Source organism: Cadophora gregata, assembly GCF_030347475.1.
Source record: "Cadophora gregata isolate MNR1 chromosome Unknown scaffold_1, whole genome shotgun sequence".
Classification (NCBI taxonomy): Eukaryota; Fungi; Ascomycota; class Leotiomycetes; order Helotiales; family Ploettnerulaceae; genus Cadophora; species Cadophora gregata.
In genome coordinates this window covers 2,006,347-2,025,808 of record NW_026695924.1, presented here as the reverse complement: position 1 = coordinate 2,025,808, position 19,462 = coordinate 2,006,347, and the positions used below count along the sequence as shown (strand labels likewise).

At 49.0% G+C, this 19,462-nt stretch overlaps 6 protein-coding genes across 6 annotated transcripts; all 6 read left to right on the top strand.

Moving 5' to 3' along the window:
- Positions 1 to 260: 260 nt before the first annotated feature.
- ONS95_000683 (uncharacterized protein) lies at positions 261 to 2,277 on the top strand (the record flags this gene model as incomplete). The annotated part of the gene is made up of 2 exons (XM_058493850.1): positions 261 to 1,569; positions 1,619 to 2,277. 2 exons carry the CDS (start codon positions 261 to 263, stop codon positions 2,275 to 2,277), a joined length of 1,968 nt encoding a protein of 655 aa, XP_058364052.1.
- Positions 2,278 to 3,589: 1,312 nt separating this feature from the next.
- ONS95_000682 (uncharacterized protein) lies at positions 3,590 to 5,529 on the top strand (the record flags this gene model as incomplete). The annotated part of the gene is made up of 4 exons (XM_058493849.1): positions 3,590 to 4,006; positions 4,062 to 4,292; positions 4,340 to 4,638; positions 4,686 to 5,529. 4 exons carry the CDS (start codon positions 3,590 to 3,592, stop codon positions 5,527 to 5,529), a joined length of 1,791 nt encoding a protein of 596 aa, XP_058364051.1.
- Positions 5,530 to 8,145: 2,616 nt separating this feature from the next.
- Positions 8,146 to 8,832, top strand: ONS95_000681 (uncharacterized protein; the record flags this gene model as incomplete). The annotated part of the gene is made up of 1 exon (XM_058493848.1): positions 8,146 to 8,832. The coding sequence occupies one exon, from the start codon at positions 8,146 to 8,148 to the stop codon at positions 8,830 to 8,832; it is 687 nt and encodes a 228-aa protein (XP_058364050.1).
- Positions 8,833 to 9,925: 1,093 nt separating this feature from the next.
- Positions 9,926 to 11,814, top strand: GUT1_1 (Glycerol kinase; the record flags this gene model as incomplete). Its single annotated transcript, XM_058493847.1, has 4 exons — positions 9,926 to 10,215; positions 10,265 to 11,259; positions 11,308 to 11,565; positions 11,645 to 11,814. 4 exons carry the CDS (start codon positions 9,926 to 9,928, stop codon positions 11,812 to 11,814), a joined length of 1,713 nt encoding a protein of 570 aa, XP_058364049.1.
- A 525-nt stretch (positions 11,815 to 12,339) lies between these two features.
- POT1 (3-ketoacyl-CoA thiolase with broad chain length specificity) lies at positions 12,340 to 13,784 on the top strand (the record flags this gene model as incomplete). Its single annotated transcript, XM_058493846.1, has 4 exons — positions 12,340 to 12,349; positions 12,408 to 12,520; positions 12,570 to 12,931; positions 12,986 to 13,784. 4 exons carry the CDS (start codon positions 12,340 to 12,342, stop codon positions 13,782 to 13,784), a joined length of 1,284 nt encoding a protein of 427 aa, XP_058364048.1.
- Positions 13,785 to 14,553: 769 nt separating this feature from the next.
- ONS95_000678 (uncharacterized protein) lies at positions 14,554 to 17,554 on the top strand (the record flags this gene model as incomplete). Its single annotated transcript, XM_058493845.1, has 3 exons — positions 14,554 to 14,666; positions 14,718 to 14,781; positions 14,909 to 17,554. 3 exons carry the CDS (start codon positions 14,554 to 14,556, stop codon positions 17,552 to 17,554), a joined length of 2,823 nt encoding a protein of 940 aa, XP_058364047.1.
- Between the last annotated feature and the right edge of the window lie 1,908 nt (positions 17,555 to 19,462).

Genomic DNA, 19,462 nt, shown 5'->3' with positions numbered 1-19,462 from the left:
AACGACGCGAATTCGAGGGAACGAACAGCGTTCTCTCCTCCATCCTCACCTTTATCACAACAACTCGAGCCAGCTCACGACAACGAGCCAGACAGAACAGGACCTGATTTCGTGGTGGATCAAGCAGAGACTGCATATTCGATACCGGAGAACCTTCGCTCGCGCATGGAACGAGCCTTCAGGAGGATAGCGGGCTTTGCGCCTGCCTTGTGAAGGAGATTTGAAGAGACCGTATCCCAGCTGCGAACTACTCTGGCACCATGGCGCAACCTCAGCAGCAGTTTCCAATGCCTCCGAGGCCATACTCCCCCCCACAGAATGCGGCTTCCCCTGGCGCCCAACAGCAGTTTGGCATGCCGCCGAACAAAAGGCAACGATTGTCTCCAAACCCATCATCACAACCAGGCTCTCCATACGTTCAGTCACCGTACACTATGAGTCCGGGAGCTTCCGCGCCGTCATCAGCAGGAGCTTCGCCTCATTTTGCGACTGTAGGGATTCCACAAGGGGTCTACAATACACCATACTCGAATGGACACACTACCCCTTCTCTTACCCTTCCACAATCACAACCAAACCACCAATCTAATCACCAGTCCAATCATCAAACCAATCATCAACCTCACTTTCAGAGCTCTGTTAACTTCTCTAATCCTCCCCATACAAGTCCAAGACCAGATTTTGGCAACTATGGCCAGGCTCCACCATCTGCAGCGCAACCTCACCAAGGCCAAATATCGCATCCGAACCAAGGTCAAGGCACAATGGGCCCCCCATCGAAACCTGCAGAGAGGCCAAAGGAGGATGGAGTCGACGTGATGGATGTTCTAGGAGGCACGGGTATCGATCTACGAGAAGAAGAGGGGCTACAATATACATTCCAGCTGTACGACAACTCTTTCAACTCTCAGTTATCAGGTTCCCAGTCTGGCAACATCTCCTCTGGGCATAGCTTTACTCAGTTTCCACCGGGAGACGAAGCTTCATTCTATGGCGCTGGACCTGCGAACGCTGCTGCCGATAAAGTTCATGCAAAATCGCAAGATGAATATAACAAGAAGTTGGCTGATCGCGTGTGGAACGATGCCGCTGCGAATCTTGCGGCATCGCGGCAACGTGAGCTTCGCAATCCATTTCTCATAGTCCAGGTCATTCAAGCCAAGATGGGAAAGGTTGCTAGAGAGAATGGACTTTCACTGAACGTGGACAAGGGTGGAATGATGGGGACGATGAAGCTACCAGAGCATTTTAGTCAGCGTGGTGTTCAAGTGCAGACTCAAGTTGGCCCAGAAAATACATTCCTCGCTACCAACGGTACTTTCCTCCCTATTGACACCATGCTCGTCGATCAAGTCGCACTTATGTCAATTGCGACGAAGCATCGCCTGCGAGGCTTGGTGGAGGATGCTGTCAAACTTGCAAAAGGTCGCCAGACGGGTTCCCACGGCATAATTCCCGAGGATTGGGTTGACGCCGCGGCTCCCAGCAATGCTGATACCACTGTTGCTGATGGTGGTCCTCGAAGCGGATGGGAGAGTGCAGTCAGCCCGCACTCCAACCCACTTAACCGTATGACCAAGGCGTAATTTTGCTTGAATTATATGCTAACACTCTCCAGGCTCTGCTGCTAAGCTCCCAACCCCGGTTTCAGAAACTTCCAAGACCCCTGCTGCTCCTGTGAAGATCACAAACGAAGTTGTCAGCGCTTTACGTGCCTCAGCAGTAAAAGAACGCGACCAGGAAGAAGCACGGTTGCGTAAACGGTTAGCTCGCGCAGCTGGGGATGGTGCATCTAGACAAGGCTCGATCATCCCAGGCACACCAGGCTCTGTTGCCCCTGACTCAGTGGAAAAGGCCCCTACGAAGAAAGAGCAAAAGAAGAATGCCGCGGCAAAGGTCAACGAAGCTGCCAACCATGCGGCTGCGAACACTACAACGGCGCAGTTCTTAGGTGGTGGAGGAGGTTTGTTCGGCAAGAAGAAGAAGTACAGCTGGATGACGGGCGGCGCACCAGGAGGTGGTGGTAGTGGGGCAAGCACTCCCGGACGTATCAACACTCAAGGTCTCCCTGGAACGCCTGGTAGTGGTCCAATTAATGCCCCTCCTGAAAAGTTGACGGTCGAAGGTGCAAGACGACTGGGACAATGGAGAGAGGATAAAGAACGAGGTGTGGGTATCCAGATCCGTGATTGGATTACTGTCCTCGAGTCCGACGGCCGTGAGAAGAAGGCCCTTCAAAAGCTTTACATGAATTTGGACCAATCAGACCCCAAATAGAATAGTTGTGGTCGGGGGCTATTTGAGATTTCAGGCATATCAAGGGGATAAATCCTGTGTACATTGATAGTCGTATTTGCGAGGCGTTGCATGGGCAGGCGTCTGTCTTCAAAGGGGAAGACTTCATTCATACTTTGGTGGCCTGATATTATGCGACTGCATGTCAATAGGTTAAATGAATGGAAACCACAAAATCCTTTTGCATACATTAGAGCTAATGGGTCATTGGCTGGCCGAACATGTGCCAAGTCCTTATGTACACCTGGGTTTTCTCCGCGAGGTCTTGGGGTGCCTGTGGCTCACCGACAATATGCAGTCCAGTCGGCAGCGATGTGGTATAGTCATTGTTCCTGCAGCTTTAGATGGGGCCATTGTTGAATGGCTGCAGCTTCTGGAATACGGATGGCCGAGGCTTTTGACACTTGTCCCATCAAGCTCCTTCAGAGCCAATAGACGTCTTTTACTTCTTGCAAGACTATAAAATTCTCGACTTCCCTTTCTCAGTGTGATTCATTATTACTCGCAGGGTATCTGTAATTGCTTCGTGAAGATGCCGCTGTCTCCTTTACAGAGTGGCTATACTCGTGTCTGCAATGAGTTCCGAGCCTCGCTTGGTTACCAAAGGGATGGAGGTACAAGACATGGGAGGAAAGTTACAGTGTGACTAGTTTCTCAGGAGAACTTTTTACTTCTAGACGATAAACGGATAAGCGGCTTCCTGTCACGCCCGCCAGCTGCTAAGATGGGAAGCTTGTTGAACATACCTAGCGAGTAGTATGAAGGGCAATCATCGCATTCAGTCTGAACAGGACCTCGAATCCGAGAGAAGTAATCGAGATGATCCCCCAAAATCGAAAACAAGCTGACAGACAGCACCTGTGATGACATGACATGACATGACTCCATCTCGTATTCACAGTCAGCCAGCTGTCTCTGAGTAACAATTGTAATCGAGTTAAGGGAGGTCCAAAATGAATATAAGAATATGAGCATCAAAGCGTGGACGACGATGTCATGGAGCATGGCTGCATGGCATGGCTCGGCAGTCTTTGATCATCAACCGGGAAGCCTCTGACACCTGATTTGTCGCGGCCCCTTCCCACCGGGCAAAACCGCACCCGAGAGTCTTCTAGACCGCCAATCCCGACCCTAGCCCCTTCCCCGGATTTGGGTTTTAGCAGAAGAGCAAAATAGCTTGGAACACTTAAAAGCTTCCCTCCCCCGCTTCCCCTCCTAACAATAATTTGGGTCTGAGGTTGAAATTTCCGAAAATTTAGCACTTCGACTTTGACTTCGACTTCGAGTCGCCACAATGAATTGCCCGTCCCGAACAGAGGAGCCAGAGGGAGATGGCTTCAACCAGAACCCAAGCTCTTTATCGGCGGATTTGACAACTAGGGAGGATCTCAATGGAATCGCAAATGCTCGAGAGCTGAGGAGGATAGCGAGTAACGAATTCATGAGTGGCGTTGATCATCTTCCGGACGATGATGGGATCCGGGGCAAGGGACGGGAGACGGTGGCCACGAAGGGGGTGGGCCAGCAGAGCAACCCCATGGGAAACGGTCCTGGAATGGTCGCTCCTAGTGTTGCTGATGGAGATCCTGCTGGTGCTGGGAGAGGGGATGTGAATGGGACTGGGGCCGATGCTTCTCTCCCAATCAAAATTTTCATGAAAATCCGAAAAGGGGTCACGACTTATGGAAAGTTCGTTGGTCCTGGTTTCATGGTACGTCTCATTTTTTCACAGCTTTAAACTACACACACTGACGTGGAATTCATAGATTTCAGTGGCTTACATCGATCCTGGAAATTACTCTACGGATGTGGCTGCTGGTGCTACCTACCGGTTCAGGTTGCTCTTCATCGTTCTGATGTCAAACATCTTTGCCATCTTTCTCCAAAGCTTGTGCATCAAGCTTGGAAGTGTCAGTGGACTAAATTTGGCTGAGGCTTGCAGAGCATTTCTTCCTCGATGGATGAATTATTACCTCTATGTCATGGCCGAAGGAGCAGTAAGTCGGCCCAAGAAGTACAGGAACTCATTACTGACAATTGACAGATTATTGCTACAGATATTGCCGAAGTTATTGGTACAGCTATTGCAATCAACCTTCTGGTTCCCCAAATTCCTCTGGTCGCTGGATGTGCGCTCTCGATTGTCGATGTACTTCTCATTCTGCTTTTCTACAAGCCAAATGGATCCATGAAGGGGCTTCGAGCATTTGAGATGTTTGTTGTAGCCCTAGTTCTAGGTGTTGTGATTTGTTTCTGCATTCAACTTAGCCTCATTAAAGATACCCCTGTAGGCGACGTTTTCCGTGGATATCTTCCAAATTCTGCGATAATTGAGTCCAAGGGGTGAGTACGTTCTCAAGTTACCAAGTCTGATAATTAACATTTTGTAGTCTCTACCAAGCCTGCGGTATTCTAGGCGCAACCGTAATGCCTCATAGTCTGTATCTTGGCAGTGGTATTGTACAGGCACGTCTACAGGAGTACGATATCGACAACGGCATTGTTCCAGTATCTATTCGCTCAGACAGTGTTGAGAAAGTGCAATATTACCCTTCACTTCCTGCCATCAACTTCTGTCTCAAGTACTCCGTTATCGAATTGGCTGTCTCTCTGTTCACGTTCGCTCTGTTTGTCAACAGTGCCATCTTGATCACCGCAGGAGCCTCACTTTACGGTTCCAAGGCCGAGGATGCTGATCTCTTCGGTATTTACCATTTACTTTCCGACAGTATTGCCCCTGCAGCTGGAACAGTCTTCGCTCTAGCCCTACTTTTGTCCGGTATCAGCGCTGGAATTGTCTGTACAATTGCCGGACAGATGGTATCTGAGGGAGCTCTGAAATGGACGATTGCGCCCTGGATGCGGCGTCTCATTACCAGAAGTATCTCTATCACACCAAGCATCATCATTGCTGGGGCTGTGGGGAGAGAGGGTCTTTCTGCGGCTCTGAACGGCTCTCAGGTAGCACTGAGTGTCGTTCTTCCCTTTGTGTCCGCTCCGTTGATCTACTTTACTTGCAGGAATAAGTATATGACTGTACGGACCAATAGCACTTCGGAGCACTTTGATGACGAGGAAGTGGATATTCCGAGCACCAGACCGACATCACCATCACCTGGAACGAAGATGCGGAACAATTGGATCACTGCTACGCTTGCAGTCATCATTTGGGGAATAATTACGGTGATGAACGTTGCCAATCTAGTGTTGTTGGGCAAAGGAGATGGCGCGTAAATGGCGCCATTGTTGGGTTGAACTCTCCAGGCATTTCGTTGACGGATGTAAGAAGGGACTGACATGTTCTGTAATATATCCCTCTTACATGTCATCATAAATGTGGCGGTATCAGAGGTGCGAAATAGTTTTTCGTATCGACAGTCATGGGACTGTTATGGTGGATTTATTGGCCGGGAGGAGATTTATCGCCGAGATGCCTGACTAGCACCATTTTTGTGTCGATACTCATCGCGAAAATGGGAGTTTTCTCATCACGGTATAGAATTAAATGGACTCAAGTTGAGTCTCTAAATCGTCATGTCGAGGACCTAAAATAGCTTTCACTTTCCCGCTCCAGCGCGTGCTTTTGTTCTCCCCCACAACCCGAGATGCCACTGCCATTACGAACCTCAGCAAAAACAAAGAAACACAGCACAGCCGAGCCGAGCTTTCTCACACGAAATTTGAATCACATCGTCAAAAGAAATCTCTCATTTGCCCCTTATTTTCCAGGTCTAAGTATTCTCACAATACCAGTTTTGATTCCGAGATGCGAAACCCAGCAACCGACCCATCGGAAATTACCCACCCACTCCTCTGCACAAAACAACCCTCTCCTCACCGACTGCCGGAAACCCAATTGTCCGGTAATGGATGCGACGAGCAACAAAACCTTCGAAAATGTCTAATTTCAGACGCGTTTATTGGCTGGACAAGAACAGTTGGACGGTGAGTGGAGGATAGTGATCTGAGCGCGGTTAGAGTTTGTTGTTGCATTGTGGCCGCATGCGTTTGCTGGGTTGGGCTGCATTGGACGTGGGACAGGACAAGGGGTATTTGAGTTTCGCTTAGGGACAGCCGTGGGGCTTGTTTATTCGGAGGGACAGAGGGAAGGAAAGGGGCTAAAAGGAAAGTAGAAGTGGATTGCTTGAATAATCGGATGGGTTAGATAGGTGGATTAGTGGTGGAGAGGAGCTGAAGCGGTGAGAGATTCCCTACCGTTAGGTGGTGATGTGTCTATGGTTTGGGTTGGGCTTTTTATAGAGTCTCAAAACGGTTGGAGGGCTTGGAAGATGGATCTTGTTCCAGGAACGATTTCGTTTCATGGGCTGGGAAAACTCCATCTGCAATTCTAAGTGAATATGGAGCTACAGAAGTCATGACAAGCGCTCATGTCGTCAGTTGTCAACAGCAACACAACCGAGATCGACCTCCTCGTCTGGAAGGGTCGAGGCAGAGCGCACTTGGCTTGAACCGTGTAAGAGAGCGAATAAGCAAACTGACTACCACCATAAAAGTGTAATTGGCTCGTTCCAGTCACAAAGACTTATGAAGACATCGTCTCTAAACACTGTCCTTGAGTTGGTAACCTTTACTAGCACTATTGCAAACAACCTGGCGATCATTAACCAAGTCTGTGACCGAAAGTTCTCCCTGCTTGAAGATATAGTAATTAGAAGATGCTCACGTTCTCTCAAGATGCTTTGTCCAATCCGAGGAACATGCCTGCCTTTATTGAGCGAGGCAGGGAGTAACATCCGAAACCATAGGAATAGACCAGCATCAGGCGTCAAAGACCAATTCTGGCAATTACCAACTATTACCTAGAACCAATCAACCATTCCCAGATGGCCCTGATAAACACTGGCTCTGAAGTTCCCCCTTTCCCTCACTCACAAGGGTAAAGCCATCTTATGGAAAAGCAACCTAGATTCTTTCCTCCCGCCACCTCCACCAAACTTGAACTCGTCGCGACGACCCACACAAGAAACCCGCCCAGCCTATAGGGGCCAAATATGGGGAAAAGCAAGCCCTCGCATCGAACAAGCAAGAAGTTCCATCAGGTAAATAAAGACATCATTATTAATTTGGTGGAGATTGACATGGCAATCAGGTATGGGGAAGTCCAGAATGCGGTTTGGGAAGCGAACAATACCATGAAGCTGCGATGTGCAACAACAGATTGCTGACGCCGCCCAATGTTACACAAGCATTATACGCGGCTGTCGTTGTTCTTAAATCCCTTGATCGTGACCTCGTGGCTATGGTTGCGCGTAATGGAAAATCCTAGGTATGCAGCGGCGAGGCGATTTCGCGATGCTCACAGTCATGCTATCGTCAGAAGCGGACCAGAAAAGTTAAAGCGGTTATGTTGTAAGTTGCGTGAATAGTCTTTTTGATTCTTCATCGCACGATACGGTTCCAGCAGAGCGGACTCCACCTGCACATATCATCGTCCATTCACGGTTGCTGGGGCTGCATTCGTTAAGGTGAATCTCGACCTCGTCCGCGCACCCCTTTAACAATAGGATCGCGAGCAGAAAATCTTCCTATTGTAGAAGCTATGTGAGGACAGCCACAGCGACATAGAAATTCTTGCGCTTCTTCTTCTTCCAGACACTACAATCAAGTTCTCTCCACATCGTTGAACCAAAAAGCAAGCAACTCAAGAATCTCTTTGCGCATACTTCTTCTCAAGTATCCAAGAACTCCTCCGTCTACAACGATTTCGAACCTTACCTCTTCACAGCTATCCCACCTCAATACCACAATACACCAACTAGCTATATGTACTACGAAACTCACTTGAATTCCGTTCTCTGACCATCACAGATCTCAAGATGTCTTCTGCAAATGTCTTCTCAGCAGAGACCACCAAGGCTCCATCCACACTTCCCTGTGAGTAATTCGATCCACCTGAATTTGGAGCACATCACTGACGCCGTTAAGTTGCGATTCATTGCTCCTCTTCCAGTCCGAGTCAAGAGAGACCGGGCTTGGGTCAAGGTCGACGGAACTTTGAAGTACGCCATCTTTGGGCGGAAACGGAAGGCGTCCTTCGATGCGTACGATGCATTTGAGGTCTCTTACAAGCGGCGATATCTCGAGAACTGTGTCTACGATCGAGTCGAGGCACTTATGTCCATCAGGCCCATCATCAAACCAACCTCAGTTCTGATCAAGTCCGAGGCAACTGAAGAGGTCAAGCCCATTAGTGCCAACGTCCAAAAAATCCCAGCGCTCATCAAGTCTGAGGTTCTTGAGACCAAGTTTGTGAACAACCTCGTTTCAACTATCCACCCTACCACGTCTATCTCTCAAACATTTACGCAAGGTCACAGATTCATCCAATGCCGTGTCACTGGATACAAGAGACTGCGCCAGAAGATGGATGACTTCGAGAGTATGTGGGATGCGAAGGATGAGCAGCGCTGGAACGCATGGTGTGAGAAGGACGCAGATGAGAGAGGCCCCATGAAGGACTATGAGGACGGCGATAGTGATTGTGAGTGGGAGGAATTCAAGGCGAAGAGGCGTTGAAACTCCAACATCCCGCCAGAGTCGTCAGAACTCTCAACCATACACAGCACCAAAAGTGAAAAGGGAATACGTGGGAGTACTCAGGTAAGGACTGAGCAAGCCTTTATATGAACTATGACAATTGAAATTGTAATAGCCGAGCGACCTAGGCATGGGATAGGCGATGTGTTGCATGTATTCGGCTTCTGCATGTTCAGGATTTGTTTGCGGGAGTTCTCGGAAAAGCAGGCAGCATCTGGGGATTTGCGAGCATTCTGTGCTATGGTCGTCGGGGCTTGGCTGGGGCTGCATCCGATTGATATTATGGTCCTGGTCATGGTGTTGAAGTGTTTCCTCGAGGGGTTGAAGTTGAGATTGAGGGCCAGACTTGGTTTCTACCCCACCTTGACACTTCTTGGCTCAGTACTTATAAGACTGTGAGAGCCTCGCCATGGAATATCTAAGGTTCCACCAATGGAAGAGTTTCTGGATGCCAGGGCAGCTTTTCTGGCGCCCTGGGTCCCGCACTGGAAAGGAGCTGCTGCAGCAGCGCGGCCCCCACTGCTGCCCAGGCCCTGTCGGCCAGTGTCCAGTGTCCAGTGTCCACTCACGCCCACTCTGCCCTTGCCTCCGGTTTTCAGCGCATCACATGCAGCAGCAGATCAGTGTCCCAGCGGCTTCGTCTCATCACTAACCCGCAGCCCGAGTCCCGACTCGGCACACCTGCCCAGCCCAGACAGCTGCAGAAACAACCAGCGGGGTTCATTCCAACGCGCCAGTGACAGGCTGACCGCGAGAAAGCGAAGCGTGGGATGGGATGGGACATCGAGAGGTTTAAATAGGACCTGGCGATCCATCCCCTCTGATGTTAGCACTATGTCATCGGCTTCCTTCCCTCTTCAGGCCGCGCCACGCTGTCGCTCTTGCCTTCTCCCCCTCCTCGATCTCGATCATCCCCGCGCGGACACTCTCTTGTTTCTCCATATCAAGACCGCAACTTCCTCCCTACTCCAAGGCAACTGCGACGTCCACAGGTAGCACGAGTCCCGCAAGGCTATTCCACGACATAAGACCCTCGACCCCTTCCAACTTGCTGCAACAACAAACGCCCATCATGGATTCCATGCCAATCCGAACCCTTTCCGTACACGAGCATGACTATATGAAGGTCGTGGAGCCCAGCACGGATGCTCAGCATGTTGAGAATGTGGCAGAGACCAAGGACGCTGCGAGGCCACGTCTTCCAAAGGGAGTCTCAGAAACGGCCGCGGAAAAGCAGAAACATTGGTTCATTGGAAGTATAGACTGTGGGACAACAAGTTCCAGGTTTTTGATCTTCAATGGCGATGGAAACCCAATCGCTAGTCACCAAATCGAATTTGAGAACATTTACCCGGATTCTGGGTAAGGGACTTGTGGCCCTAAGAATTGTTCGCAAGCTAATGTCCTGCAGATGGCATGAACACGATCCACAAGAGCTAGTTGACTCTGTTGAAGAATGTATAGAAAAGGCAACCGAGAAGTTTGTGGAAGAAGGTTATGAGAAGAGCCAGATCAAGGCTATTGGAATTACGAACCAGAGGGAAACGACTATCTGCTGGGACACAAATACTGGGGAACCACTCTATAATGCCATCGTTTGGCCCGACACTCGCACGACCTCAATTGTGCGAGAGCTCAGGAAGCGAGAAGGCGCAGACAAGCTTCAAGAAATCTGCGGACTGCCCATCTCAACATATCCTTCCAGTGTTAAGCTTCTTTGGCTATACCGGAATGTTGAGGCCGTCAAAAAAGCCTACGAGGAAGGACGACTTTCCTTTGGTACTGTTGACACCTGGCTTATTTACAAACTCAATGGAGGCAAAGAGGGGGGTATCCATGTCACAGATTCCACCAATGCTTCCCGAACAATGTTCATGAACCTGCACACACTCGAATACGATGACAAGCTTCTGGAATTTTTCCAACTCGACCGGAAAAATATTACGCTTCCGAAGATCGTACCATCTTCAGACAAAGATGCATTTGGTGCTTTAGCATCCACTGCGTTGAAGGGGATCAAGATTACAGGATGTCTCGGAGATCAGTCGGCAGCATTAGTTGGCCAATGTGGATTTTCTCCAGGAGAAGCCAAAAATACATATGGAACCGGCTGCTTTCTTCTTTACAACGTTGGCGACAAACCTGTCATCTCAAAATATGGTCTTCTGGCGACGGTTGCATATGACTTCGGTGGTGGACGAAAGCCAATATACGCTCTCGAGGGTAGTATTGCAGTTGCCGGATCCGGTGTCAAATTTTTGATGAACAACTTGGGATTCATCAAGCATTCACATAAGATTACCGAATTGGCGGAGACCGTGGAGGACAATGGCGGGGTTGTTTTTGTTACCGCGTTCAGTGGTCTCTTTGCGCCTTACTGGATTGATGATGCAAAAGGAACTCTTTGTAAGTCATATCGGGATCTTCCAGTAGAGCACTACTAATAACGCTTAGTTGGTATCACTGCACACACTCAACGAGGTCATATTGCCCGAGCAACTTTAGAAGCGACCTGCTACCAGACCAAAGCCATTCTGAATGCCATGGAGAAAGACTCGGGTCACAAGCTTGAGAAGCTTGCAGTTGATGGAGGAATGTCAAACTCAAATCTTTGCATGCAGACGCAAGCAGACATTATTGGCATACCAGTGGATCGTCCGGTTATGCGCGAGACAACCGCTCTTGGAGCTGCTATAGCAGCTGGCTTTGCTGGTAAGTAAAAATCCTCCACTATTTCCCTCGCCGGATTCTCCACCAATTTACCGAAGGATTAGAGCTGACTTCCATGTAGTGGATATCTGGCAAGAGTTTGACGAGCTGAAGGAGATTAATAAGGAGGACAGAACAATCTTCACATCAAAGGTGGAAAAGACTAAAAGTGATGCCATGTTCAAGAAATGGGAACAAGCTGTGGAAATGAGTAAAGGTTGGGTCTTGGACAACACGACAGAAGAAGAATAGCGGGGGTAATTAATGCGGTCAATGATTTGGAGGCGTATATCAGGATAGAGGTTAATGTTTCTAGATTAATTGTACAATACCCTTTTTGAAGCCTTTCAAGTTAATCACTACATGCGCATCTGCAGTAATTCATCAGGAAGCTGCCATTCGCGGTCAAGCGTGTCTCGTGAAGCGGTAACCTCTGATCGTCACTTTCGCATCCCGTACTTATTGACACATGCAAATCCTACACGTCTCACCTGCTCTGCTCTGCTTAGAATTTCTTCACGCGCGTGACAACTGTTTTTCAAGCTTCCCCGGAATCGTTGACCGTGGATTTCCATGTGACAATGGGGTTTCCAAGCTAGGTTGCTCAGCCAATCAAATCGTTTGTCATCATGCCTCGGCAGCTTCGAGACGGGCTGGGGAAGAATCCACTCACCGGCCATGACTTCCCTCTGTTTCTCACAAACTTCTTTCTTCCTTCCAGATCACTCTTGATACCATCTCTCATACCTCTATATTCGCTTCTACAAATTAATCACCATGTCTGCAGGTAAACGGCTTCAGAGAAGAGATTGACAGACATAGGCGAGGCTGACAATGAATCGTAGCAAGTCAACGCCTTACTCAGGTCTCTGGCCACCTTGCTGGCTCGCAAAGCAAGATCTCACCTAGTGGAGGAAACGGAGGTCGAGCCCAACTTCTGCAAAAGAACCCGGATGATGTAAGTTTGGGAACTTTGGAAAGCCTAACAAATACTGACAAGCTGCCAGATTGTTGTTACAGCATGCCTCCGAACAGCGTTTACCAAGGGCGGCAAGGGCGGTTTCAAGGACACAGCTGCGGCAGATATGCTAGTCGGCGCATTCAAATCTCTCATCGAGCGCTCGAAGATTGACCCTGCGCTGGTGGAAGATATCGCTGTCGGCTCTGTTCTGCCACCAGGTGGTGGTGCGACGGAATTCAGAGCTGCTGCTCTAGCAGCGGGATTCCCAGTCTCTGCTGCAGTTAGGAGTTTGAACAGACAGTGCTCGTCTGGTCTACAAGCTTGCGTAGATATTGCGAATTCGATCAGCTCCGGCATGATTGAGGTCGGCGTTGGAGCTGGCGTTGAGAGCATGAGCTTGCAATATGGGTATTTTTCTCAAGGCATTCATATGCTTACTCGCACTAACTAGTCACTTCGCAGGCCCGGTGCCGTTACTGAATTCTCCGAACTTCTCGAATCACACCCCGAATCTGCGAACTGTAAAGTCCCTATGGGTGTCCTCTCCGAGCAGATGGCCAAGGACCGTGGCGTGAGCCGGAAGGTCCAAGATGCATTTGCTGCCAACTCATACCAGAAGGCTCTCAAGGCACAAGAAGCTGGCCTCTTTGACGAGGAAATTGCACCTCTGAAAGTCAAATGGGAAGATCCAAAGACTGGCGAGACCAAGGAGATCACTGTCGCTAAAGACGATGGTGTTCGCCCTGGTATCACAGCCGAGAGCTTGGGCAAGATCAAGCCTGCTTTCGCTAAAGATGGCTCCATCCATGCCGGAAATGCCAGTCAGATCTCTGATGGCGCTGCTGCTGTCCTACTCATGAAGCGTTCCACTGCTGAGCGTCTTGGACAGACTATCATCGGTAAATACGTCGCTGCTTCAGTAGCTGGTGTTGCTCCTCTGCTAATGGGTATCGGCCCATGGGCTGCTATTCCTAAGGTCTTTGAGAAGACTGGCATCAACAAGGATGATGTTGATATTTTCGAGATCAACGAGGCTTTTGCTTCTCAATGTGTTTGGTGCGCAAACGAGTTGGGTATTGATGAGAACAAGATCAACCCGAAGGGTGGAGCTATTGCCTTTGGACATCCACTTGGATGCACTGGCGCCAGACAGGTCAGTACGCTACTTTATGAGTTGAGGAGGACGGGCCAAAAGGTTGGCGTCACGAGCATGTGTGTCGGCACCGGCATGGGAATGGCGGCTGTTTGGGTTGCGGAATAGGAGAATTCAGCAATGATTGTATGATTATGATAGATCAGTAGAATACCTTGGATAGCAGAATGGATTCGCTGAAGTCAGAACCGTTTGTAGTGGAGTTGCACTCCGCGTCTCGAAAAGTCTCTCCAGCTCATGTCTAAGCCTGATTAGTAAAACCGAGGATGTGAAGTCGTGTTCTCGAGCTACGTGCACAGCGAAAGTGAGCTTGAAACATTCCGCCTTGTATTTTCACCGATTCGAGATACTAGTATCCTGTTTACGCCCAGTCTATTTGCATGTACTTGTTCCCATTTTCATCCACGGCTTTCACAGGAAGTGCATCTGGGGGTGGATCTGTACCAGGGTCTTTCTCTTATCGATTAGAGGGGTAAAAGGCTGGGCGCCGGGGATTGCAATCTACAAGACATGACGGGAAGCGGGAGCCGTAAAAGCCAACGACGCTTTCAGACAATGACTTGCTTCTGATATCGAGAGCGAACAGTGCGAACAGTTCAATACCTAATCATTGTATCACGTCGTTACCGATTCACTATCTGTACTAAACATCTCATCTGACTTGGAGCTTCATAGGTAGATAGATATCTTAAGGTAATGAATGGAATCCATCTCTGACCCACTAAGAGTACGTGCAACAGGGCTGCTTCTTATCCTCTTATCGGGCGCCAGCTCTGACGCTATTCCTCATCGGATCAAGAAACAGCCCCTCGTCGTGATCTTAACTTCCGAACCTCCTCTTGCACAACACATCTACAATAGTTCTGGTTCTTTGTTTATGCCATCCTCTGTCTGTTCGAGCTCCAGATATTCGTGGGGTCACGTCAAGCCTGCCGGATTGAAGATATCCCCGCCTGTAACAAGGACGCCCGGACTTGACTCTCTTGACGAGTAGGCAGCCAGCGCTTCAGGCAAGACCTGGTACACTAATTACCTGTTAAGTTGCCTTACCAGAACCAACTCCACACGCCATCGGCAACCTAGGAAGTATTGTGACCATAACCACGTAGGCCCATTCCTTTCCTCATCGTCTTCTTTCACTTCGTCTTCGCTGCCTTCACCAGCCTCATCGACCACATCGTCGTCGAGGCATGACATGACCCGGCAAGGCTAACGACATGCCATCCTTTCAGAGCGAGTTCACCTCTTCTCAAGAACTACCTACACCGACCGGATCTTCTTCAGCTCAGTTGCGGTTTCCTGCACCAGTTGCAGACGAGAGAATTACATACTGGGTTGAACGCATAGCCACAGCCAACATGTCCGCCCGCAGTGACATTCCTTCCGATGAAGGCATCCTCGGTGAATCTGCCTACGAGTTCGTCGACACTGACGAAGAGAGCCGTGACGATAATGCCACAGAGTCAGTCGCTTCAACTGACTATGGACGTCCAGACGATGTTGCGAGTCTCGCAGACACTGAAGGAGAGGAGAGCGGAGATGAGGACAACCATGGCGCGTCGTCGACCCCAGCTCTCCAAGGCCATGATCACACTGTCGAACAAGCCTTCAATACTCCCACAATAGGCCGCAGCTCTGCTATGCTGCTCGACGATCTTGACAAGCCTCTTACCCAGTCTATCGAGTTTGAAGAACCATATAGCCTCGGTGCGGAGACAGTCTCGGTCAAACACACAGTTACAGACCTCAGCGAGGAGCAGACGGCAAATGCTCTTAAGGGCATGTCGCTTCAAGACCAGCCCAAACGAGTCGTTGTCACCATCCGGCAAACAATGACCAAGCAAGGTCTCTCGACTCGAGATCCCCTTCGAATCTTATATGTTGGTAGTCACTCGGCCAAGCAAGATATCATTCATAAGATTGCTAGCTCTGTCACTGCTTCCGTGGAAGGCGGGAAGCGCTCACAACGCCTTCGTCAGTCTACCTCTCAGCTCTATAATGTTGTTCCGGTCTCTGCGTTTGGCTCCGAGCGAACCCCCGAGATCGAGCTCATGCACTCTTCTGGATATCAGATCAAGGTCGAAGACTGCACTTTCGCCCAGAACTTGAAGTTCGAAGATGTCCCAGAGAAGCCGGACGTGATCAAACTGACTCTTGATGACAATTTTGCATACCATTCCGTCCCAGATGGACAAGGTTTCATTGTCGAGCCTCACTGGGAGTTACCACATGTAGCCATCTTTTACTGCTCCGATGGAGATAATATTGAGTCACGCAGGACAAGAACCATTGCCAGAAAGTTCATGAGTCGTCATGCTATCCCTTCGATCGTCATCTCGCATAAGCAACTATTCGAGCGAGGGCAATGCATGTCACTGGATCAGCACTCTATCCACATGTGCCTCGAGTCCAGAGATCCCAATGGCAGAGGCAATATCATCCACCAGAGACTCCCTATTGATTTGGCATCGTTCTTGAACATCGACGCACGCCAGATGAACAGAAATCTTGCATATCTCACTGGCCTTCACGAGCCTCTTGAAAACACCACTGTTCAGAATGTGATCAAGAAGGCAGATTCTAGTCTCGCAAACCCGCAAGACGTGGAGAAGACTTCCTACAGCCTTGCTGACAGCTTTAACTTCATCCGAAATCGAAACGGAGCTGCATTATGGAGAGCGATCATGCCGGTCGGGGTCTTGATTTTGAGCGTCTTCATCGCCGTCCTCACTGGAATTCCAAGCTATCGCTTCGCTCGAGTTGCTTCACCACCAGCCATATCGATTAACAGCAAGATCATCCCCGCTGTTTCCATATCACCTACTGCCTCAATGACTTCATCCTCCCCTCCACCAAGCATTACATTCGTCGCACCTAGTCTGGCGGCCAAGACATCGGTCAAGACTGTCACTGTCACACAATCGATTGCCTTGGCACCTGGACCAAATAGCCTCGCCGTGGTGCCTTCGATGGATATTGGAAAAGTTCCCACACCTGCTCCTTCTATGAAGTCTACCAACAAGTCTTACGTCTGCACTGCCGAATTGCTGGGAGATAGAGAGATCTTGATCCGTATCCCTTCAGCTACCAAACTCAGCTGGCTCGCTAAGGAAGCCATGTCTGTCAATATCACAAGAAACAATGTCACCGTCGATACGGAAAGAGCTTACAGCTCTGACGAAGGTATTGTACTACTTCTACCAAAGAAGGATGCCTATGGCGTGCTCAACATCTCGATTATTACTACGAGGAAACCGAGAGTCAATGAGACTTTCCAAGTTGATTTTGGGTCCACGGCATCCTGGCAATCGTTCTTGAGCAAGCTCTCGACATTCTTGCCTCAAGATACCAGTCTTGATTCTCAGTTATTCTCACGTCTTTTTGAACCCGCCGAGCATATAGCTGAAGATACTCTCCATCAATTCAACTCAGCTGTTCATCAACTCGATGCAGCCAGAAAGGCCGCAAAGGACCAAGCAGCCACAGCCGGCGAGGGTCTCACTGAAATAGCAAAGACATTGTCCTTCGAAGCAGCTAAGCATGCAGCCATCTTGACCAAGGAGGTCGGCATCCAGCTTAGTGGGATAAGAGAGAAGGTGTCCAAGAAGTTCGGATCCGCTCAGAACATCCGAGAGCCGTTGGACGAGGGCTTAATCAAGGCACAGATCCAATCCAAGCTTCTGTGGTTGAAGCTCCAGGGCAAGGACGCTGAATATCAAGAATATCAACGACGGGCTTCAGAGATGACGCGTGGCAGGTCAGAGAAGTCTCGAAAGGCTCAAAAGGCCGCCGTTGGAGAGAAGAAAAAATCTGACCGGATGGCACACAAAGCTGCTAAGAAGGCTGCTCGGAAAGCAGCGAAGAAGGCTCGCACATGAGTCACGAGCATTTGAGTTTTTGTCTTCGGGTTTTTGAGGCGTATTGGCAAGCATCTTTCCTCTTTTGACTGGTAAGGTGGGAGCATGTCGTATTTCTGACGAAGGAGTTGCCATGATTCAGCGAGGTATGGGATAAGGATATGGAGAACTCCAGCGCATGGCTTTGAGGGAATTGGACGGGTATGGAATCTCGGGAATTGATACACATTCCGAGTTTGGCCTGGCTTCCAAATTTGAGCCAGGGCAATGAGTATGGATCGCACTAGTGTACTGGTCTTATATAGTTTTCTTTACTTACTGCAACATACCCTTGGGACAGATGACATTGCCAGTCAGATGTGATTAGTACGTGATCAATAGTGAACATGGATCAAGACACTCAAGCGACATCCTAAGCAACGCTGTGTCTTCAACCTCCATCCCGGTGGAAAGCCTAAATACTGGAACGAAATTACAAAAGCTCTGCATAAAACCAAACGACATATTGCGTACCCATCATTTACTAGCTCGTCACAGTGACTAAACAACAAACAAAACAAGCTCCCTATTAAGGAGGTATACAATAGGAAGACAGGGCGTGGAATATGGCTATTTCTAGGACGATGCAGGTGCTAAAGTTCTGCAGCGGGAGGCATGGCGTTTCTTGCCAGGCTCGGTTCAAGTCCTACCACCCCAGACCGCATTCATATTTCATATTTTCGAGCCTTTATTTGATTTCTTTGGAGCATTGCTTATTGTACCGAGCATGAATTGATTCAATTCTGCGGCACCAGTTGTTTACATCGTTAGCGAATGAGAGGCACCAAGACTTTGGAAGAGAAGCTTCCGCTCATTAGTGATTTGAACTCGAAGCATGAAAGCGATAGCGGATTTGTTTGATACTCCATCAAGCAATATTATTTTCTCGCGCTATTTGTAGCCAATTTGACAAGGTTTGGTCAAAGAATTTCTGCGCAAGGATGGCATGCATTGGAAGACGCGAACCCAATGTTCTCTATGTACAAATGCAGTAGTGCTGGTTCTACCAGGTCTTACTTTGGGCTCTCAAACCTGAAAGAATGGAACTTTCTGTTCCACGATATTAAGTCTTAGTCAAGGAGCCTCGGCCTTGACCAACCTTCACGAACCAGACTTCGTCTTCCAGTAGCGTGCCAGCGTTTCTAGCCGTCGTCTCATCAAAAGATTATCCATGGGGTTCTCCGCAGCTAGTTGGGCTTCATGATCCCCTTCATTTGCTGGTAGCCATTTTTTCGCTCTCTCCTCCACCTCTTCCATACGCACATCCCGTATTTCAATCCGATTTTTAGCGCGTTTATATATTGCCCGTTCCTGCAACTTCTCTCTTCCATAATATTCTTCCAAGGGAACACAATCCATACCAGCTCTCTCTAACGATGAAAAAAATCTTGCTCATGAACTGAAATCGAATGTGCCTCTTTTTCTATATCAACCGCAGCGAGAAGGACGAGTGTATAGAATAATATTTGCGATCTTAGACGCCTTCAGAAGCACACCAGGTTCGAAAGGTCATTATAAAAGCTCCAACATCCTTTCGATCGACCATGTAGATTCTAAACGGAACACACTTTCAGCACATGTCTGAGTATCGACGACAGGGGCAGAGTGTGGAATAGTAGTAATCTTAATTCCAAGCTGTCGAGTATCGTGTATGGATATTCAGACTTGGCAGCATTTGTTCCTTCTCCCTGGTTGTCTGGGATCCCCCTGGACGCCGGGACTGATGATTAGCGAGTCTTTGATCATAAAATCTGGGAGATGTTGTCCTTGATGGCCATAACCAAATTGGGGCTGCAATGTCAGAATTGGTGGCATTGGCTCTGGTATTAAATAGCTTGAAATGTAGTGGACACACAACAGAAGTTCATCTTGTTGCAATGTATGTAACCT